At 32.1% G+C, this 24677-nt stretch overlaps 1 protein-coding gene across 1 annotated transcript in view; it reads right to left on the bottom strand.

Annotated features, from left to right (window-relative positions):
* The window catches only part of LOC114332277 (sodium/potassium-transporting ATPase subunit beta-1-like), a 170391-nt gene that overhangs the window by 36218 nt on the left and 109496 nt on the right, over positions 1-24677 (bottom strand). Inside the window, exons 2-4 of the mRNA XM_050648214.1 lie at positions 9578-9835; positions 6301-6470; positions 6167-6244 (exon numbers count right to left, since the gene is read on the bottom strand). Coding sequence (XP_050504171.1) covers positions 6167-6244; positions 6301-6470; positions 9578-9835 — 506 coding nt within the window. The remainder of the gene's footprint in view (positions 1-6166; positions 6245-6300; positions 6471-9577; positions 9836-24677) is intronic.

Genomic DNA, 24677 nt, shown 5'->3' with positions numbered 1-24677 from the left:
CATTTTATAAATGCAATAGACACAATTGATTTGGTTTTATTCCAAATTGAAAATAAAATTTGACAACTGTCAGATTTAACTAAAATGTCACGTTAGAATAAATGTCATAAATGTGTATTATCACGGACTTACCTTTTTTTCTATAATTTGTGACGCACTGAAAAATGTTCATGAAAAGGAGAATATAATGTTATGTTTTTAGCTTATAGTCTAGTCGAAACATAAGGGGTCCCGTGGGAAATTCTAGCTCGCCGTGATTTGATGGTGGTATTATAGGTTTTGTGAGTCGCTGAATCCAATGGAAGTGGTCTGGAAGCCCAAATATGGTCAGTTTAACTATGGTAAAATTAGGTATTTTTAAGGTATTATTAGAAGCCCTGTAAAAAAATTGGTAGTGTTAAGGTCTTTTCTGGTGTATTTTTGGTCGCTGAATGGAATGCTACTAGTCGCGATTGCTAAAAATATGATCTTATTTTGTTAATAACAAAATAATTGTTTATTCGCCGAAAAGCTCGAAAAGCAAGTTTGTAGTCTTTTTCATAGTATGTATTTTTATACGCTAAATCGATGGCCACTAGTCGTGATAGCTTAAATTACGTTCCCACTTTGTTATTAATAAATTATTGCAAAATAACGTTTTATAGTACGTATACTCACGGTTTTGCTCTAAATTTTAAAAAACCACTTGGATTGACATAAAATTTAGCATACACGTAGCTAACATGCCAAACAAAACAAGTGATATTGTGCCGATGTGTGCTTTTACCATGGGGGTGAGTTTCACCCCTTTTCGGGGTTGAAAAAAGATACCTTTAAAATAAGCCCGGAAGTGGATAAACTGATTAATTCTAAGCAACTTTTGTTCTATAGATTTTTTTCACTAAGTCAATACTTTTCGAGTTATTTGCGAGTGAATACCTATGTTCATTTTTCAACAAAAAACCCACGTTTTTAGACGGTTTTTCGCAAATAACTCAAAAAGTAAGTTTTCTTTTTCAAAAAATCTTAGCAAAAATATAGACTATAAAAAAGTGAAAAGAATGATGACCCAGTAGAAGCCGAGTTGTAACATTAAATAACCAAAAAATTAAGCACTTTTTGAGGAAAACTCACTACAAATTTTTTAAATAACACAATATAATTTTACCATAATTTGTTAATTACAATTAAATTGACAATATTTGGGCTTCCAGGCCACTTCCATTGGATTCAGCAACCCAAAAAACCTATAATACCACCATCAAATCACGGCGAGCTATAATTTCCCACGGGACACCTTATGTTGCGACTAGACTATTATAGTGGTAGGGGAGCCCAAGCGGGGATTTTTGCAGTTACTCGAGCGCGTCAGATTAGCATATGGGGAGAAACCTGGTACTCTGCAGATGTACCTCTACCATATATTGGCTTTTAACACAGGGGAGTTCGTTAAGGGGAACCCGAAAAAAAAATCTATTCTTAAAAAAACTCGAAATTGTCAGATTAAGATAAGGTAAGTTAAGTGCATGCAAAAGAGTGTATATTTCAAAAATCTGACTATTTAAACCGGGCGTAAGGAAATGGGTGATGGGTGAGTCCCAAAGTTTCACGAGAAAAAAGCGAATATTTCGCGAAATAAATGACAGATCGAAAAACTAAAAAATATGTGCCCAATATTTTTTAAAAATCTATCGAATGAGACCAAACACGACTTCCCAAGGAGAGGGGTGGGGGGTAAATTAAATATTTTTAATACGAATCCCGCGATATTTCGCGAAATGAACATCAGATCGAAAAACTGTAAAATAAACTTATTCAATATTTTTTAAAAATCTATCGAATGGCACCAAACACGACCCCCCACGGAGGTGGGGTGGGGGGTTACATTAAAATCTTAAATAGGAGCCCTAATTTTTTATTGCAGATTTGGATTCCTTACGTAAAAATAAGTAAATTTATTCGAAACATTTTTTCGAATTATGGATAGATGGCATTATAATCGGAAAAAAGATTGTTGGAAATGGAAAATTAAATAAAAAAATGGCAAGCGCCCACTAAAATGGAAAACTTTACTTAACTTTTTTTGATTTTAGGACCTACTCTTCACAACCCAATAGGTCCCCAAAGCGCTCGAGTGACTGCACATTTAGCATACTTTGCTCCCCTACCATAGGTAGTTTTGTTTTTTAACAACAAGCAATTAAAACCTCTTATTCTGGCCTGAGGACGGGACATAACCTGTAAGTCCCGAAACCGGTAGCCAATATTTAACATCAATAAAGGATAGGATTAAATGGGCAAATGTAATGGCCAACGAACCCTCTCATGCATTGAGTCCACTCCAGTGGACAGATTTTTTTAAGTCAAAAAAATATATTTTAATTCTACGAAACTTGTGCAAAATGCATGAAATCCCTTTCAGTGGACTCTAATCAAGTAACTACTACCACCATCTACAATATTTATTTTGAAAGTCAAAGTTTGTTAACGTTAGTATTTATAAATCACCTGGCCGCGATGGCGGCCTGTGAATTGCCTGAAATAATTGCCCGTAGTTTCTATGGAAAAGCAAAAAAAAGGTAAGAAAATATTTTTCTTATAGAATTATGTATTTTACACAATTAGCCTTTGTTATAATTTCAAAATAATTGAAAACTCACTAAAAATATCACCTTGAAGTCGTGTCCACTAGAGTGGACATCATGCAATATGTAACTTACAATTCCACTCTTGTGGTATGTTTTATGAGTATAATTTTTAGAGGGGTGGTAGGTTTCTTGTTCACATATTTTTTGTTATTTTCTTGTCAAAGATCTATTATTTATTTAGGGATTTTCGAGGGCATTTTTTTATGTACTTACCTATATTATTTTAGTGGAAATAAATAAATTTTATTTATTGACATAATATTACTTCTTCAATGAGAAATTTTATTCTATTTCAGAAAGTACTTTTTGCCGATGAAGACGACAATAGGGATGAAACACCTTTATGTTTACCAGAAAATGAAGAATTTATAGGTATTGACAATGATGACATTATTTATGATTTACTAGTATTACTAGAAGGTTCAGATTTGGAATCTGATTACAACGACGAAGAGACGTATTCGCTTGAATATGTAACGGCTGAAGACCAAATTGTTGAAAGTGAAGAAATACAGCCAGAAAACAGTGACGATGATATGTGTGAAGATGACATTCCATTAGCTCAGCGTATTTTGGCATTTTCAACAAAGCATAGAAATCAAGAGAAAAACCAAAAAAGGCTGAGAAAAAGACTGGAAATGGAGCAATAATGGCAGTTTAGAGGAACAGAAAATATTCATGTTACTTAACATACATTCACTTAACATACTTATACAAAGGTGCCTAGACGTCAGTCAATATATATATTTATATATATATATATATATATATATATATATATATTTATATAAATATATATATTTATATATATATATATATATAAAGCAGTTAGGTAATATATATATATATATATTGGTAATATATATATATATATATAAATATATATATTTATATATATATATATATATATATATATATATATATATATATATATATATATATATATATATATATATGCGTATTTTATTGACTATAATAAAGCATTCAACAAAGTCCGACATGAACAATTAGTGCATGTCCTGGAATCAAAGAAGATGACCTCAGGATTATATCCAATTTATACTATAAACGAGCAAAAGTACGTGTTAACCATCAGCTATCAGGGGAAATTGAAATCAGACGTGGAGTGAGACAGGAATGCGTGTTGTCGCCAATTCTTTTTAATGCCTACTCGGAAGAGATCTTGAAAAAAGCTCTCGAAGGTGAAACAGCTGGAATAAAGGTAATTGGAGTTCCCATTAACACCATTAGATTTGCGGATGACACTGTCATCCTAGCTGAAAATATTGGGGATCTTAAGAGGCTGGTGACCAGAATAGCGGAGTTTGGACAAGATTACGGTCTACCAATGAACGTCAAGAAGACAAAGTTTATGAGAATATCAAAAACTCAAAGAAATACCGAGAATCTCTTTATAAACGGATCCAATATCGAACGAGTCGATCAATATGCATACCTTGGAACAGTGATCAACTCCACAGGAGATTACTTACAGGAAATCAAAATCAGAATAGAAAAGGCTTGAGCAAATTTTAACAAAATGACAAAAGTGCTCTGCACAAGAGATTTGAAGTTGGAGCTAAGAGTTAGGTTGGCTAGGTGGTACATTTTCTCGACTTTGTTTTATGGAATGGAAGCTTGGACCTGCTTGAAATGCATCAATGAAAAAACTAGAACCATTCAAGCTGTGGATGTACAGAAGAATTCTGAAAATATCGTGGACAGAACACGTCACAAACAAAGAGGTTCTGAGAAAGATGAATAAAGAAATGGAAATCTTAAATACCATCAAAGCAAGAAAATTGGAATATCTCGGACATATTACACGTGGAGAGAGATTCAGCTTGCTCCAATTGATTATGCAGGGAAAGATTTAAGAAAAAACAAGCATAGGAAGAGGCAGAATATCGTGGCTGCGCAACCTGAGAGAATGGTACGGATGTACATCAAATGAACTTTTCAGAGCAGCCGTCTCTAAAATCCGAATAGCTATGATGATTGCCGACCTCCGTCGCGGAGATGGCACTTAAAGAAGAAGATCAAGTGATGCGAAAATCAAAGAGGGCATGTTTGTAGGTCCATAAACACGAGATTTGATAAAAGATAATAATTTTTGAAGAAACCTTAATGACCTAAAAAAGTGCATGAACTGGTTACAAAAATCTGATTAAGGTGATAGGCGCAAAATGTCGCCTGTCAAAATGTTTTAAATGCCAACGTGTTTTAAATAATGTATTCATTTTTTTTCGAATCCTGATAAAACTACTAAGTATTTTTGAAAAATTTAAACGCTGAATGAAAGATTACCTTATTACCGAGGGCCGAAAGTACCTGAAAACTTCTATATTGTTTATTTTAATACGTTACAGGGGTGAAAAAAAAAAAGAAAATTTAGTGTGACTTTTAATTTCAAATATCTCATTAAATAAACTTTTGGTTATTCTCAGGGACTTTCGGCACTCGGTAATAATTCAATCTTTCATTTTGCGTTTAAATTTTTCAAAAATACTTATTAGTTTTCTCAGGATTAAAAAAAAATGAATACATTTAAAACATATTGAACATTTTGACAGGCAACAGTTTGCGCCTATGGCCTTAAAAACTTCTTGGGAAACTATGAAGATTATTTCATTCATAGGAGATTCTGACCAATAAACAGAAATCTAAATTAAACTGATAACTTTTTTGATAATTGCCCGTCGTCAAGCATATTACGTCAGATGCCCTTCGTTGTTACGAAAAAATACATTCAGTGACATTAATGACAAATGTTTTAAAAATTATAAAAGTGATGACTTTCAACCGTCAAATAAATATTTATAACAACTGTGTGTTTAATTGTACTAATTTGTACTTACATAAATAAATTACAATAAAATTTTGGTTTTGAACAGTTTTATTCATGAAATAATCGCAACAAATTGCACTCGATCTCTAAAATTAATATAGAATTTTTGAGTTCTTGTGCAATTACTACTGATAATTAGACAATAACTACAAGGAATATGCCAACAATATTTTGGTGGCTTCGGCTACCAAAAATTTAAAAAATATTAGGGACCAAACGAAAGCAATAATTTTAGTTTCGCGGACAAGTCACTATAGGGTAACAGGAATAAAGCGCCTCACGCTAGCCTGTATTTGATTCGGTTAGAGAACCATGTTGGAGTTCTTGTACCCAGGACTCCCACTTGAAGATCATTCGGGTGATAGTGTGCCCCTATCGCGCTTCAGAGTGCTATAGTGTGGAAAGGGATGGTCTGAAGCATTGGAGCGCGGTGGAGTGATTCCTGTTTTATTAACGAATTATTACACCTCGCTCCAATGAATCTTTACATCCGAATGTCATGTTAAAGTGTAAATAAGCTTTTCAGGCTGGATTTAATCAAATTGCTTGCTTGCTTCATCAGAAAGTATATTAGTCAATACCATGTCAAAACTTATTAAACATCAGGCTTTTCGCTCTATACGTAGGTAGAGACTAGTCGTGGAAAATTATGTTCAAAAATTAATTTGTAAAATTGTATTCATAAGCTTACCTTTTGGATGTGTTCAGCTAAATCTTTCGGCATTCCTTCTCGAGGCGAGGTTATAAATTTAGGAACCCAATCAAAAATCTAAAAGTTTGAAAACATTGGTTAAAAAGCAAAGGTGTTTTTTGATAAAAACTTACTCTATTCAGTTTGAGAAACACACAGGGCGTAGAAGTGTTGTAGCCGTACATCCGACCAGGACTACAATTTTGAAAGTTGTGAATACCCGTTTCACATACTTCCTTTGATCCAGGACGTTTGTCTTTATCACAAGGAACAAAATTCTTACCAGTTTGATTTGCTTTATAGGCTAAAATAAAGTAGATGTAATAAAATACAGTAAATAATAACTTATTGAATGTATTCAATTATATTAAACTTATTAAGATGTGTGAAGGCGCCAAAAGAAAAAATAAAGTAGTTACATAAACAAGTAATTGGACTTCGTAAGTCATAGGTATTCACCGAAAGTGACCGAAAATAGAACCTGAAGTCGATATTTGAACTCTTCGTGTAACTTTACGTCGATTAATACACGATTTCATTAATTTTGAGTCATTTTTACTAAACTTTCGGTCATAACTGTTTAAACGGAAATGACTTCAAAACCGGAACTAAAGATTTAAGCTCGACTTTTCAATACGCTTCGATTGGTATGTCACATGTACTATTTCTGCGACTATAATATGGCACTTCCGGTTAGATATTTTTAACCAGAAATGATATAAAAATTAAAAGTATACATTTGTTCTCATCTTGTTAAGCCACGTCGAATAATATATCGCTTATACTATTTCGGTGACTTTAACACGCTACTTCCGATTGCAACTCTAAAACTGGAAGTCCAAGGTTAAATTGAATACCCATCTTTAATACCATCCTTGGGATATAAGCTTTCATTCGACACCTCATTTGTCATTCTATCTGTATTAATAACGGAGGAGTTATATTCGGGGACAGACGGAGAAACAGTCATGAAACCGGAAGTATACATTTGTTCTCGTCTTGCTAAGGTGCGTCGAATAATATATCGCTTGTAATATTCCGGCGACTTTAGAACAGTACTTCCGGTTAAATTTCTAAAACCGGAAGTCCCAGTTCATATTTCTCACCTTTAGTACCACCCTTGGGTTATAAGCTTTCATTAGACACCTCATTTGTCATTCTACCTGGTATAATGACGGAGGAGCTGTGTTTACGGAAAGACGGACGGACGGACGTGCATAATTCAACGTTTTCACATTTTTTCAAAATTGGGTAAAACCAAAGGACCTAAAGAAGAATTAAAATAATACAAAGAATATCGCGTTGCCGTAGGTCAGACAGATCCATAGTCCCTCTGATTCCGAGGCAAGCAAGTCTTTGCACCTTGCTTATTTTACGGATGGCATTTTTAGTAATTATTCTGGTAATAATATGGTTTTAAACCCCACATTTTTTCATTAGTGCGTCTGGCCACCATTAACGTAGTTACCGCTATTTGCTGATTTCAAGTAGGCCTCGACGCCTACTTGAGGACCTCATCCCCCTAAACTCATTTTTCTGGTAAATTTCATAACTTTGGACTTCGGGGGACTTATGTTAAGTCCTATGCTTGAAGATATCGATTCTGTAACTATAGTCTAAGCCCGTTGCTCTCTATCTCTGGAAGACCAGGTCATCCGCATAGTCCAGAATATGATGCATTTCATTGCTGGTTCTTGCTATCAGCCTATCCATGACCAGATTCAGAGAGGTGATAAAACTCTCCTCGCAGACAGCCTCTGGCTACTTGTGCTTAGTCCTTCTAGGTTTTCCTTAACTTACTCCAACCTCTGTACGGGATGATGCAGTGCAGTTTGTATAGAGACTCATGTTGAGCAAGCATACTGCTCCTGATATAGCGGACTTTCAACTAATACACCATCCCTAAATGGCCTATCGAACAGTTTTTCTATAGACTGACATCAGGCTTAAGAATCTGTAGTCTGTGTTATCTCCTTGTAACTCCTTCTCCGCGATTCTCTTGTTGATCTTCTCAGATCCTTCTTATATTCAGTCAGAGCATTGGTTATATCGGCTACCGAATATAAGAAAATGAACTCATAGTCCAGAACATGATGCATTTCATTGCTGGTTCTTGCTATCAGCCTATCCATAACCAGATTCAGAGAGGTGATAAACTCTCCTTGCAGACAGCCTCTGGCTACTTGTGCTGAGTCCTTCTAGGTTTTCCTTAACTTACTCCAACCTCTGTACGATATGATGCAGTGCAGTTTGTATAGAGACTCATGTTGGGCAAGCTTACTGCTCCTGATATAGCGGACTTTCAACTAATACACCATCCCTAAATGGCCTCTCGAACAGTTTTTCTATAGACTGACATCAGACTTAAGAATCTGTAGTCTGTGTATCTCCTTGTAACTCCTTCTCCGCGATTCTCTTGTTGACCTTCTCAGTTCCTTCTTATATTCAGTAAGAGCATTGGCTATCTCGGCTACCGAATATAAGAAAATGAACTCATAGTCCAGAACATGATGCATTTCATTGCTGGTTCTTGCTATCAGCCTATCCATAACCAGATTCAGAGAGGTGACAAACTCTCCTTGCAGACAGCCTCTGGCTACTTGTGCTGAGTCCTTCTAGGTTTTCCTTAACTTACTCCAACCTCTGTACGAGATGATGCAGTGCAGTTTATATAGAGACTCACATTGGGCAAGCATACTGCTCCTGATATAGCGGACCTTCAACTAATACACCATCCCTAAATAACCTATCGAACAGTTTTTCTATAGACTGACATCAGACTTAAGAATCTGTAGTCTGTGTTATCTCCTTGCAACTCCTTCTCCGCGATTCTCTTGTTGACCTTCTCAGTTTCTTCTTATATTCAGTCAGAGCATTGGCTATCTCGGTTACCGAATATAAGAAAATGAACTCATACTCCAGAACATGATGCATTTCATTGCTGGTTCTTGCTATCAGCCTATCCATAACCAGATTTAGAGAGGTGATAAACTCTCCTTGCAGACAGCCTCTGGCTACTTGTGCTGAGTCCTTCTAGGTTTTCCTTAACTTACTCCAACCTCTGTACGATATGATGCAGTGCAGTTTATATAGAGACTCACATTGGGCAAGCATACTGCTCCTGATATAGCGGACCTTCAACTAATACACCATCCCTAAATGGCCTATCGAACAGTTTTTCTATAGACTGACATCAGACGTAAGTATCTGTAGTCTGTGTTATCTCCTTGCAACTCCTTCTCCGCGATTCTCTTTTTGGCCTTCTCAGTTTCTTCTTATATTCAGTCAGAGCATTGGCTATCTCGGCTACCGAATATAAGAAAATGAAATGTTTAATTATGCATAAAATCAAATTTTTAAGTAGGTACGTATTAATAAGATATAAAACTATTAGTATAAGAAAATACTTACGTAACAAAAATGTATCAATCAAACCCACCCATTTATTTATTGAAGTATGGTTTGTGATATTATACCAAATAAGGGAGCCTTCCTCAGTTACATTGGAAATAGGACGGAATCCTAGGCCGGGATTTACTCCTATAAGGCTTCGGTCTAATGTCCATTTAGGCACTCTGTCGTCTAATGTAGCAAATAAACCTTGCATACAGATAGCAAATAAGGCAGCTAATACTATGTAGAATATTGAGTAGAAAACCAGGAGCTGACCTGTAACAGAATAAAATTGTAAGTGTAATTCATCGCCTTATGTCAAGTTTTCTTGTAAAAATAAAATATATATATATATATATATATATATATATATATATATATATATATATATATATATATATATAAACATTTTTTTCCTTGGGTTTGTATGACTGCGGACCTTAGGGTCCATTCGCCCATCTAACTATAAGCATTTAATTTAAATGATATGTTTATTTATACGGGATTAGCCACAGGTTATAATAACAATTACATATTTTACCTAAAAATACTTAACGTATCGATTTCCACTCAGGAAATCGTTGTCAAAAAAAAAGAAAAAATTAAGAGGAAGTTGAAAAGATATGTACAACCGCTAAATTGTTATTGTTGTTGTTATTGAGGATATGTTACATCCCATTCATTAAATGCATGCTAATAGTAGAGACCGACCGATCAATCGGCTTCGGCATCGGCTTCGGCCACGCCAATATTTAAACCTTCGGCCAAAATTCGGCTTCGGCCAAAATTCGGCTTCGGCCAAAACGGTGCCGACGGTTTCGCCGAAGGTGAATTTTTTTAATATTATTATGTTATTTATTTTAGTTTTTGCTTATATTATTAAAGAATGTATAAATATTTTACTTTTATCTTATAAAATAATATTTTTGTTTACTACCTATCAGTTAATACAAATATAATGCACATGATTTAAATTGTTATCAGTTAATTATATTTTTAGTCCGCTTCGGCCGAAGGTAAACTACAGGATAGACCGGGCAGTATCGTCGCCCCCGCTAGCGAAATTATTCCGATTCGATTTTTTTGCATAAACTTACTCAAAAAGAGGTCCTTATATCATATCCACAGGGTGCCGGGCGGTGCCGTGGTCGAAAAGTTGTTTAAACAATTTTTTTTAAACAAATTCACAAAAATAATTTTCTCATTTCGATCAATATTTGTTCAGATAACCTGGGTCATTCTGAGGAATAAAGGTCTCTTGTCATTTTTCCCTAAAATTGATAATTGTCGAGTTATATGCGATTAAAAATTTGAAAAATGCGAAAATGGCCATTTTCAAGTCTTAATAACTCGATTAAAAATTATTATTATGAAATTCAAAAAGTGACCAAATAAAGTTTAAAGCCCCTTCTTTAAGGTCCTGAAGAGATTTTTGTCATTATTTTATTACAAAGCTGCTATTTTTAATTATTAACAACTAGCGCTATAGTCCAACTGTATCGTCGCTCCCGTTAGCGAAACTATTTCGATTAGATTTTGTTGCACAAACTTACTCAAAAAGAGGTCCTTATAACACATCCACAGGGTGTCGGGCGGTGTCGTGGTCGAAAAATTGTTGTGGTTTTTTAAACAAATTCACAAAGTATTTTTTTCATTGCGAACGATTTTTTTTAGATAATTTGGATTATTCTGAGCAAAAAGGTCTCCTGTGATTTTTCTCTAAAATTGATTGTTGTCGAGTTATATGGCCATTTTCGCATTTTTCAAATTTTAAATCGCGTATAACTCGACAACAATCAATTAGAGAAACATTACAAGAGACCTTTTTTTCTCAGAATGTCCCAAATTATCTTAAAAAAATTGTTCGAAATGAAAAAATTATTTTTGTGAATTTGTTTAAAAAAATTGTTTAAACAATTTTTCGACCATGGCACCGCCCGGCACCCTGTGGATATGTTATAAGAACCTCTTTTTGAGTAAGTTTGTGTAAAAAATCGAATCGGAATAATTTCGATAGCGAGGGCGACGATACTCCCCGGTCTAGGACGAACTTCGGCATCGGCTTCGGCCAAAAAAATCACAAAAGTTGAATTTGTGCCGTTGGTTGCTTTTACTTGGGGGGTGACAGTCACCCCTTCTCGGGAGTGAAACATCATACGTTCAAACTAAACCCGGAAATGGATAAATTGACTGATTATAAACAACTTTCGTTGTATAGAGTTTTTTTTTATGTAAGTCAATACTTTTGTTATTTGCGATTGAAAATGTATATTTTTCGACAAAAAACTTCGTTTTCAGACGGTTTTTCGCAAATAACTCAAAAAGTAAATATTTTATAAAAAAAAATATTTTTATCAAAAATGTAGCTTAGAAAAAAACGAAAGAGTTGTGCATTCGTGAAGTCTATAGATCCAGCAAAAGCAAATTTATAGCTCATCAAAAATACGTTTTTATTCGTCCAATTCCAAATCTAATATTTCATCGTGAAATAACCAAAAAATTAAGCAGTGGGAAAAACCCGCTTAAACTTTTATAAATTGTTTAAGAAAAGCTTTATTTTAGTTGTTTATAAAAGTTTCTAGCATTAAAAATAAGCGAGATATGCTCAAAATAAAGTTGGCCCTCTTTTTCTGGTAAAAATAATCATGATAATCTCCCCGTGTTTAGCTCCCCAAATGAAATTAATCGTTACCGCTTTTCAAACAATTTACTTTACTTATCTATTTTTTATACAGGGTGTCACCAGCAACCTCACTTACCTATATACAATAGTGCACACAAAAAAAGTTACAGCCCTTTGAAGTTACAAAATGAAAATCGATTTTTTTTCATATTTCGAAAACTCTTAGAGATTTTTTATGGAAAATAGACATGTGTCATTTTTATGGTAGGAGCATATTAAAAAAACAACACTGAAATTTGTACACCCCAATAAAATTTTATGGGGTTTTGTTACCTTAAACCCCCCCAAACATTTGTGTTCGTTCCAATTAAATTATTATTGTGCTACCATTAATTAAACACAATATTTTTAAAACTTTTTTGCTTCTTAGTATTTTTTCGATAAGCCAATTTTTATCGAGATGCGATAATTCTTTTTTAATATGTTTATATAAAAATTTAATTCCTTTAAACCCCCCAAATGTTTGTGTAAATTCCAATTAAACTATTATTGCGGTACCATTATTTAAATACAGTGTTTTTAAAATATTTTTGCCTCTTAGTATTTTTTCGATAAGGCACCTTTTATCGAAAAGTGGCTTCTTGTTTAATATGGTTCAAAATATACCTAAAAATGTATATTATAAATAAATTTTCAGATTATTACCAGGTCTCTATAATCGTACTTAACCATATACAAATATGTGGTGGATTTGACAAATGTTCAAAATATCTCGATAAAAATTGGCTTTTCGAGAAAGTACTAGGAGGCAAAAAAGTTTTAAAAATAGTGTGTTTAACTAATAGTATTACAATAATAATTTAATAGGAACATACACACAATTTTAGGGGGGTTTAGGGGAACAAAACCCCCATACAATTTTTATGGGGTGCACAAATTTCACTATAATTTTTTTTAAGATGTTCCTGCCCTAAGAATGCTACATGTCCATTTTCAATAAAAAAATCATTAAAATCTCCCCGTGTTTAGCTCCCAAAATGAAATTAATCGTTACCGCTTTACAAACAATATACTTTACTTATCTATTCTTTATATGATCTGTCAGTTTCACCGGTATAAAGTGCTTATTTTTGAAAGGTTATAGTTGAAAAGGCTTGAACGAGTCACTAATCACTAGTGTATGCAAACTTTGAACAGCCTTATCTTAACCAATTTTTGTCTTACAAAAAAACAAAATGAAACTAGCATATTTATAACACCAAAACCTACATTTTTTTACTCTTTTAGATTATTCGTATCACTAATACTTTTTAAGATATTTTAAAAAAAGAATATTTTCCAAAATTTTTAGAAATTTTTTTTTACTATAAGACCAAATTTTTTCAAAAATAAGCACTTTAGACCGGCCAAACTTATAGATCATATAAACAATACACATACATTTAAAGTAAATGGTAAAGCGGTAACGATTAATTTTATTTACGGTGCTAAATAGAGGGAGATCTCACGATTTAAGGGGGCCAACTTTTTTTCAGTGTAACTTCAGGCGATTTCACGTAAAAATATTCGATTTGTAATTAGAAGAATAAAAACGTATTTTTCATGGGCTACAACTTTGCTTTTACTCGGTTTATAGACTTTACTGATATAGTCCGTCCGCTATAACTTTTCCCATGCGGTACGATTCATTTTCAATAAAATTAAGTCAAAACAGAAAGTGAAACGTACGCCGATGTGTGTAGTATATAGTATACAGTATACAAAATGTATATACACATCGACGTTCGTTTCAATTTATGTTTTGACTTAATTTGATTGAAAATGAATCGTACCGCATGGGAAAAATTATAGCGGACGGACTATATGTACTCCATTTTTTTCGATTTTTTTATAAGCTATACTTTTGCTAAGAATATTTTTTTCGATAAAATATTTACTTTTTGAGTTATTTGCGAAAAACCGTCTGAAAACGTATGTTTTTTGTCGAAAAATAAACATTTTCAATCGCAAATAACTCGAAAAGTGTTGACTTACATAAAACACTCTATAGAGCGAAAGTTGCTTATAATAAGTCAATTTATTCATTTCCGGGCTTACTTTAAACACGCATTTTTCACCCCCGAGAAGGGGTGACTGTCACCCCCCAAGTAAAAGCAACCAACGGCACAAATTCAACTTTGAAGTGGAGGGTAAGTCGAACCTAAATCCAAATTTTCATGCAATTCGGAGTTGTCCCTGAAAATTACACTCCAAGACGGTCATTTACTGGGCTATATGTCCAGCAGTGGACGCGATTGGCTGATTGATGATAATGAGATGTAATTATGCATTTCCACCCATTTTCTATTGTAGACGTTTGTCCTGACGTCATCCCGAACATAATGCAAAAAGTTGCTGGTGCTGTATTTAAAAGTCGATTTATTTTTTCCTAAATGCCTTGTAGACCAGGGCGCATCTGTAAAAATATTAGTACATTTGGACGTTGAGAGGTGACTCAAATTTTTTTGCAGAAATTGCTTGAAAATAAATCAAATAATAATATTTGAGTTATCCTCCCTCTCAAAAAGGCCCGGAACATTGTTTAAATAATCAAAATGTCAAAAAATGAAGGAAAAATTCGATTTTTTTCTTAGTTTTTTTTATTATAACTTTAAAAGTATTCATTTCCGAGAAAAGTTGTACTGACATAAAAGTTGCGTAATTAAATTTTCTACAATATAAAATTGGTTAGAAATTTAAAAAGTAGTCACCCTAGTTGCAAAATAGCAATAATTGCGAAAAAACCATACAAAAACAAGTATTCGCATTTTACGTTTTTCAACCATTTATGCTACACTTAGGACCTTCACATTTCACCCAGAAAAACTTTATGATACAGTAAAACAACACTATAAATTTCATTAAGATCGGTTCAATACATTTTGCAAAATAAATTTTGCAATCCAGCTTTCGCAAAAAAAAATCATTTTTTCAAAATGTTACAGGACTGAAAATAAAGCAGACAGCAAGTTGAATTTTTTTTTGCGTATTGAAGTATACTGTACCTTTCATTTTCAATTTTTCAAAATTTAAATCGATTAAGACCACGGCGTCAGGAATTTTTTTAAATAAACATTAAATATTGGTGCTACGCGCAGGACAGCGGATAGTTTGCTCTGATTGGACATTCCAATGCCCTTTGATAATAATTGATACATTTTCATTTTTATTACATTTCGATATAAATAAATAAATTTGTTTATTGCAAAAAAAACACATACTCTATCCTTTGAAATAACACTTTAATTAGCAAAAACTTTCTTTGTTCATATATTTTAACTAAGAGAATAAAAGTTTATTATTTTTAAACATAATATGCAATTGTTTAAACAATATTTCACAAACAATAATAAAATTAGTTTGATTTTTGTGGAATTAAAATATTAAAATACAACAAAATATAGAGTAAGAAAATAATATATTAGATAAAGTTTGGAAGAAATTGTGGTGGAAATCAACTTGTGTGAATCGAACACCGCTGTCCTGCGCGTAGCACCAAAAACTAATGTTTATTTAAAAAAATTCCTGACGCCGTGGTAATTAATCGGTTTTAATTTTGTAAATTGCAAATGAAAGGTACAGTACACTTCTATAAGCAAAAAAAATTCAACTTGCTATCTGCTTCATTTTCAGTCCTGTAACATTTTGAAAAAATGAATTTTTTTGCGAAAGCTGGATTGCAAAATTTATTTTGCAAAATGTATTGAACCGATCTTAATGAAATTTATAGTGTTGTTTTACTGTATCATAAAGTTTTTCTGGGTGAAATGTGAAGGTCCTAAGTGTAGCATAAATGGTTGAAAAACGTAAAATGCGAATACTTGTTTTTGTATGGTTTTTTTTTCGCAATTATTGCTATTTTGCAACTAGGGTGACTATTTTTTAAATTTTTAACCAATTTTATATTGTAGAAAATTTAATTACGCAACTTTTATGTCAGTACAACTTTTCTCGGAAATAAACAATTTTTAAATTATAATCAAAAAACTAAAACAAAAATCGAATTTTTCCTTCATTTTTTGACATTTTGATTATTTAAACAATGTTCCGGACCTTTTTGAGAGGGAGGATAACTCAAATATTATTATCTGATTTATTTTCAAGCAATTTCTGCAAAAAAATTTGAGTCACCTCTCAACGTCCATCTCAAAACAGATGCGCCCTGGACTATTGGTCTACTATTACGCCAGTCAATGGAAGCAAGAATAGGATATTACCTCCGAATTCTAGCCTACTGCATGGATTTTAATGAAATATTGGGCCTAGCCTCTACTTATCTCCTAATTCAAAGTCTACCCTATGCCGATGTGCGCTTTTATCTTGGGGGTGGTTCCCATCCCTTCTTAGGGGTGGAAAATTTTTTGGTTAAAATTACCACGGAATTCGCTAGAGAACCTAATTCTAAGCAAAAACTGTTCTATAAGTTTTTTTTGAAAACTCAATACTTTTTGAGATATTCGCGGTTGAAAATTGGCCATTTTCATTGAAACATAATACCTTTTCGAACGGTTTTTTGCGAATACCTTAAAAAATATGCATCTCACTAAAAAAACTACAATAAACATTTTTGTAGGTTATAAAAAAATAAACAGACACTTTGCCTTCATAAATCTTTAGTACAAAAAGAGATATGGTAGGTGAAAATAGTTTGATTTTTGGTACATTCTCAAATTGGTGTATTCGACTTGAAATAACAGAGAAACGGTCGATTTTAGGTGTATAATGCTTCTAATACCTTTTGTAGTGCTTAAAAAGACCTTTAAAATGAGATATATTAAAGATCCATTACATTAAAACTAAGCGAGATATGCTGCAAACAAAATTGATAACTAATGTATTTTAAGTAAAAATGATAAGTAATTTTAACCCCATCCACTAAAATGTAAATGCATCGTTTTCGTTCCACAATACCTTTTATTATAGTGTTATTTCTATGTTCAAAAAGTTGAACGGGTTTAAAATTAATGGTTTTTGAAAAAAAAAACGATCAAATTATAGAGAGCATTTTTAAATTTTCTTAGAAATCTTCCTTTTTTCGATGTAACTTGAAAATGATAAGAGATACAGTAATGAAAAATAAAAAGGAAGTTTTTATCTTAAAAAGCCCTACATTTTTCTGTGGTATCGTTTTTTCGTATCTCTTATATTTTTCGAGTTACATCGAGGAAAAGGAGGATTTTTAAGAAAATTTAAAAATGCGCTCTATAATTTGTTCTTATTTTTTTCAAAAACCATTCATTTTAATTCAGTCCAACTTTTTGAACATAGAAATAACACTATAATAAAATGGAAGGAAGGAATGGATAGAAGGAAAATGATGTATTTAAATTCGGATGGATGAGGGGTTAAATACACTTCTCATTTCTTCTTAAACTACATTAGTCATAAAATTTTTTGCAGAATATCTCGCTTAGTTTGAATATAATCGACATTTAGTATTGCTAATTTTAAAGGTCTTTTCAAGCACTACAAAAGTTATTAGTATCATTAAACACCCAAAATCGACAGTTTCTCTGTTATTTCAAGTTGAATACACCGATTTTAGTATGCAGCAAAAAAACAAACTGTTATATCCCTCTTTGTGTTTTAACTAAAAGATTTATGAAGGAACAAATCTCTTTGTTTTTTATAACCTACAGAAATATTTTATATTGTTTTTTTGTTAGATGCATAGTTTTTAAGGTATTCGCAAAAATCTGTCCGAAAAGGTGTCATTTTTTAATGAAAATGGCCAATTTTCAACCACGAATAACTCAAAAAGTATTGAGTTTTCAAAAAATAATTATAGAACAGTTTTTGCTTAAAATTAGGTTCCCTAGCCTCTTCCGTGGCTATTTTAACCAAAACATTTTTCACCCCCAAGAAGGGGTGGGAACCACCCCCAAGATAAAAGCGCACATCGGCATAGGGTAGACTTTGTTTCTTGAGCTACTCCCTACTTACTGTGAAAATATCAAGTAAATCGATGTAGGAGGATGGAATTCGGAGCGAAATACCGTTATTGACTGCCCTATATTACCAAAATGGTTTTTAATTTAGTATCCGATATAGGTATCCTGCAAGGTATTGTGGTTAACACTGTTGTTAACGACTTAATGATAAGGTATAATAACATAAGGGCTAACAATGCTTATATCGGTAAATTGTATACAATCTGATTTAAAGTTTGCACGAAAGGCACTGCGGTCTGATGATTTCAGGACAATTAATGCTTAATTATTTTAATTTTTTTAATGTAACGCCAACTAATATTATCTATAATTATCTTAATATCTTGACTTGCCTGTTTTGTACACATTTTTATCTCAACTATCGGAGCTACTATTTGCAGACGACATGGTATTGATAGCAGAAAACAGAGAAAACTTACAGAACAATCTTGAAATCCTACAGAGATTAATACAGAGAAAACAAAAACAATGATAATTTCAAATACGAAGAAGACACACGCAATAGAGTTACACGGAAAACAACTAGAGCAAGTGGAATATTTTAAATACCTAGGAGTAATAATTGAACCAAAATGGTAAACAAGACATGGAAATAAACGAGAGAATGGGACGAAGAGGAAGCTTATTTAACACTATGAAAACAACATTTTTGGGGAAAAAAGAGATACCGGAGAAAGTAAAAATAGTCTAGAGAAATAAGATTTTTCTCGTGACACATCCCCCTCCAGGCCGAAACCAAATTTTTTGAGTAGTATGGACATCTATAATAATAACCTATATGTTTTCTGCAGCCGATTTTGATGATATACATAGTTATAAACAAATGAAGATAAAAAAACGGTAAATTTTCTCTTTTTTCGTCTATTACCAAAAATTTAAGCATTTTAAACAAATTTGAGAGTAAGAAACTTAAAAATCGTATAAAAAAACCTCAATATGGCGTTCGCTGAATATGTCTATCCTTATTGGTTGCTTAGAAAATTGCAAAATAAATCATAAATTTTGAGTTTTTATAAATATTCATAACTTATGTAAAAATTAACTAAGAACCTTCTTATTACACGGAATGCTGAGACATCTGGTGCTTAAATCATACCCTAAATTTCAAAGCAATTAGTCAAATAGTTTAAAAGTTATTTAATTTGTTTATCCCAAATTCATTTTTTTTGCAACACTATAAGTCAGAAAATTATGAGGTTACAGTAATACTTCGGACAGTTTATGAAAGAAGATAATTCGTACTATTAACTTAATTTAAAAAAATGACAGAAAGTAATTTTAAACAGTGTAAAATTATTTTGCAAAAACATGTCGATTTTTTGCTTACTTATAAACAATTAGAATAACTTTTTAACCGTTACCCGTAGAAAAATTATTTTTTCATATTTAGAAAGACTGAATTTTTATACACATTTAGAAAGAAAAACATTCGTCCTTCGTCCCTCATTGTCCTAGGACAATGAGGGACGAGTTAGCCCCCCGTTTATTAAATTCACATGTTCTTGCAAAATAATTTTGCAATATTAGAATTATTTTTTTGTAATTTTTTTTTAATTAAATTAATAGTGTAAATTTTCTTCTTTCATAAACTATCCAAAGTATTACTGTAACTTCATCATTTTCTGACATATAGTGTTGCAAAAAAAATTAGTTTGGGATAAACAACTTAAATAATTTTTAAACTATTTGACGAATTGCTTTGAAATTTAGAGTATAATTTAAGCACCAGAAGTCTCAGCATTCCGTGTAATAAGAAGGTTCTAAGTTAATTTTTACATAAGTTATGAATATTTATAAAAACTCAAAATTTATGATTTATTTTGTAATTTTGTAAGCAACCAATAAGGATAGACATATTCACCGAACGCCATATTAAAGTTTTTTATACGATTTTTAAGTTTCTTACTCTCAAATTTGTTTAAAATGCTTAACTTTTTGGTAATAGACGAAAAAAGCGAAAATTTAACGTTTTTTGATCTTCATTTGTTTATAACTATGTATATCATCAAAATCGGCTGCAGTAAACATATGGGTTATTATTATAGATGTTATTATAGATGACTATGTATATCATCAAAATCGGCTGCAGTAAACATATGGGTTATTATTATAGATGTCAATACTGCTCAAAAAATTTGGTTTCGGCCTGGAGGGGGTTGTGTCACCAACAGGATATTTTTTTCCTTATTTCTCTGAACTCAAATGGCAGTCGGTAGATCAGTAGTTAGACCAACAATCATGTACAGCAGCGAGACATGGAAATTGACGGGGAGACAAAAATCCAGAGTCAATTCTATGGAAATGAGGTTCCTGAGGAAAATAGCAAACAGAAAGAGAACAGACACAATACGAAACGAAACAATCAGACAAAACCTAAATCTAGAACCAATCAATGAAAAACTAGTAGAGGGACAAATTAGAAATTTTAGTAATATTATGTATGTTGTCCTTGTAAGCCGAATTCTAGGTATTGTATCTTTCATGCATTTGCGAAAATTTTGGATTAGGGATGAAAGTACGCATTAATTTGCATACAGTTTGTAGACGAGCGGCACACCCCCAAAAAACGCTTATTTCTCGAGATACTGACCACGGAGAGGTGAATGGCCAATTTTAGTCATACTGCATGTTTTTGATGATGCTGAAAAGGAAAATAAGGTTTATTTTAAATTTTATTTGGGGAAACATTGTCAAAACCGCAATTTTACCCTAAAAATAAAAAAAATTAAATCACGTTTTTTTGCGTTTACCTCGCTACAACTTTGTTCCGTTTTAATATTTTTTTCTGAAATTTTTACAGTATATTGTTCTAACCTTCCTGAAGACAACGGTACCTGTTTGAAGCTTTCAGTCTTAGTCTGATAAAGGTTATGAATTTTTTAAAGTAAAAGGTGCAGATTTGTGCATTGCAAAATTTAATAGCAAAAGTTGAGTGACGAAATTTGAATTTTTTTTAATCACGTTTATGTTAAATTACAGAGTACAATGAAGTTTTCTAGAAAGTTTTAGATTAAAATGTTTTATAGAAAAAAAAATAGTGAAACTTTTAATATCGACATTAGAAATCCCCAAAATGGCGTTTATGTTTTCGAGGTACTGACCATGGTTGATGAATGGCTAATTTTGGTCTTACTTTATGTTTTTAACGGTGCTGAAAACGAAAATGAAATTTATTTTAAATTTTAGGTTGGGGAATATTGTCAAAATCGCAATTTTACCCTAAAAATAAAAAAAAATTAAATCACGTTTTTTGCGTTTAGCTCACTATAACTCCGTTCCATTTTAACATTTTTTTCTAAAGATTCTACAGTATATATTGCTAACCTATCTAAAGACAATGGTGCCTGTTTCAAAGGTGCAGATTCGTGAATTGCAAAGTTTAATCGCAACAGTTGAGTGACAAAATTTAAAATTAAGCTTTTTAATTACATTCTTGTTAAAATATAGAGTAAAAGGAAGTTTTCTGAAAAGTTTTAGATCAAAAAGTTTTATAGAAAAAAAAAATGGTGCAACTTTTAACATCGACGTTATAAATCCCCAAAATAACGCTAATTTTTCGAGATACTGACAATGAGTGGTGAATGGCTAATTTTTATCTTACTTTATGTTTTTGATGGTACCGAAAACGAAAATGAAGTTTATTTTGAACTTTAGTAGGGGAATATTGTCAAAATCGCAATTTTACCATTAAAATAAAAAAAATTAAACCACATTTTTCTTAAAATTAAATGTTGCACCCTTCTTTTCTATAAAACTTCCCATATAACTTCTTTGGACTCTATAATTTAACATAAACGTGATCATATAATTACACCAGAAACTTAATTACACACAGAAAATTAAACCACATTTTTCTTAAAATTAAATGTTGCACCCTTCTTTTCTATAAAACTTCCCATATAACTTCTTTGGACTCTATAATTTAACATAAACGTGATCATATAGATACATTTTTAATTTTGTCACTTAATTTTTGCGATTTAACTTTGCAATTCACGAATCTGCACATTTTACTTTAAAAAATTCATAACTTTTACGAGAAAAAGACTGAAAGTCTACAACAAGTCTCATAGTCTTCACAAAGGTGTGAAATTAATGCTGTAAAAATTTCAGAAAAAATGTTAAAATGGAACCGAGTTAAACGTAAAAAAAAACGTAATTTCATTTTTTTTTTCATTTTTAGGTTCAAATTGCGATTTTGACAATGTTCCCTCACAAAAATTCAAAATAAACCTCATTTTCATTTTAAGCACGATCCAAAACATAAAGTAAGACCAAAATTAGCCATTCACCGTCCATGGTCAGTGTCTCTAAAAATAAGCGTTATTTTAAGGATGTATCACGTCTATATTAAAAGTTGCATCATTTTTTTGTATAAAACATTTTTATCTAAAACTTTCCAGAAAACTTCTTTGTACTCTATGGTTTAACATAAACGTGATTAATAAGCTAAATTTCAAATATCGTCACTCAACTTTTGCGATTAAACTTTGCAATTCACGAATCTGCACCTTGTACTTTAAAAAAATCATAACTTTTTTTAGAATAAGACTAAAAGCTTAAAACAGATGCCATTGTCTTCAGAGAAGTGAGCAATATATACTGTACAAAGATTACAAAAAAATATTAAAATGGCAAAGAGTTGTAGCGAGTTAAACGCAAAAAAGTCATTTCATTTTTTTTATTTTTAAGGTAACATTGCGATTTTGACAATATTCCCCCACCTAAAATTTAAAATAAAGTTCATTTTCATTTTCAGCAACGTCAAAAACATAAAGTAAGACCAAAATTAGCATTCACCACCCATGGTCAGTCAAGGGCGGATCCAGGGAGGGTACCATGGGGCCATGGCCCCCTTAGAGAATTTAAAAAAGTATAAATGTAAATGTAAATATTTGCTGACTGAGCTAGATAAATAAAAATACTTTAATAAGGATAAGTTTTGAATGTTTTTATGACACTCAAAAATGTGTGAAAAGTGCCTTAAAACACATCATTTTGCCAAAATTTTTAAAAATTTTCCCCAATACCCCCGGTACCCTCCCAAAAAAAAATGCATGGCACCTCCCGAAAATCTGTCCTGGATCCACCCTTGTGGTCAGTATCTCGGAAAATAAGCGGTATTTTGGGGATTTCTAATGTCGATTATAAAAGTTGCACAATTTTTTTTATAAAACATTTTGATCTAAAACTTTCTAGAAAACTACAGAAGACTGTAGACTGTAGTGTAGAAGGCAATTGATTGTAGATATTCCCCGTCGCATGGAGACGGACAAAATCACCAGTTAAATAATATAATACAATACATACTAATAGCTCTTTTAAGATTTGCTACTAAACATACTGTTTATATTTCAGCATGCGGTCATCAATTAACACTTTGGATAATAAGCCATTTCCTGCAAATATTATTGTAGCATAAAACACCTCTATTCCAATTAATTCTTCAATGGATACAATACATATAAAAAAGGATGTTAAGTCGCTAATCAGTGGCCCGAGATTTTATTCGGTTTACACAAATGAGATTATTATCAGATTTTAAATTAGATTAGATCGTTGTATAATATCTTGCTTTGTGGGTACTTAACAACTAACCTTGTCCAAATACGATCACACCACAGATACAGAGACGGCTGTAATTTGAAATTGTAATTAATTTTTAGCTTTTTTAATAGATTATAGATCTTGTGGAACTACATCTTTACTTCTTACTTAATAATTATTGCTTTAATTATACTATATACTAATAACCGACAAAGTAACGCAAAAGATGGACAACATAATGCGTTGTGGAATAAAAAGAGATGAAAATTGTAGAGGTGGGAAATTATCGGTATTAACCTATAAAACATTACCACTTACGACAGTTTCCCACCTGTAGACGTTAGCCAAGAGCTAATTGGCTTTAGTCATACGCATGACGTTAATGTGACATGTGACATTAACATTTTTTTAACTTTAAATCATTTTGACGGAGCTGTTGGAACGAATAGAATGAGTGAGTTTGGAAGAAAGGCTGTCCCTAAATAAATTTAAAAAAAAGATTATGATTAACCAGTACCTATGTAGTCTGGGCTGATTATCGGAGAATAGGCCATTTTTAGGAAAAGTTATTTACCAGCAATTTTATTGCTGGAATCGAATTATAATATCCTGTATATTAATAATATAGGTATGCAAAGTCCTCAAATAGTGTGCTACTTTTTTTATAAACAAAATGGCGCCCGAAAATCGTGTTTTTTTCAATTATTGCTCTATAACTCCGAAGATTTTAACTTTACAACAAAAACACCCAAATAAAAATTCACCGTGATTAAATTCTGCATAGAAGCTTGTTTTTCCCGATCTGCTCCGACGAAAATTTTCCTCGGAAAATGCGGGTTTTCCCAACAAAATCTTTAATTTTCAAATAAAGTTTTAGATAAGTAATTATCTACCAATAATTAAATAATTTGGTGACTTAAAACCCTTCTTCGTTTATATTATAGTTCCAGAAGCTGGT

Source organism: Diabrotica virgifera, chromosome 4 (genome assembly GCF_917563875.1).
Source record: "Diabrotica virgifera virgifera chromosome 4, PGI_DIABVI_V3a".
Taxonomy (NCBI): domain Eukaryota; kingdom Metazoa; phylum Arthropoda; class Insecta; order Coleoptera; family Chrysomelidae; genus Diabrotica; species Diabrotica virgifera.
This window is presented reverse-complemented; position numbering and strand designations above follow the sequence as displayed.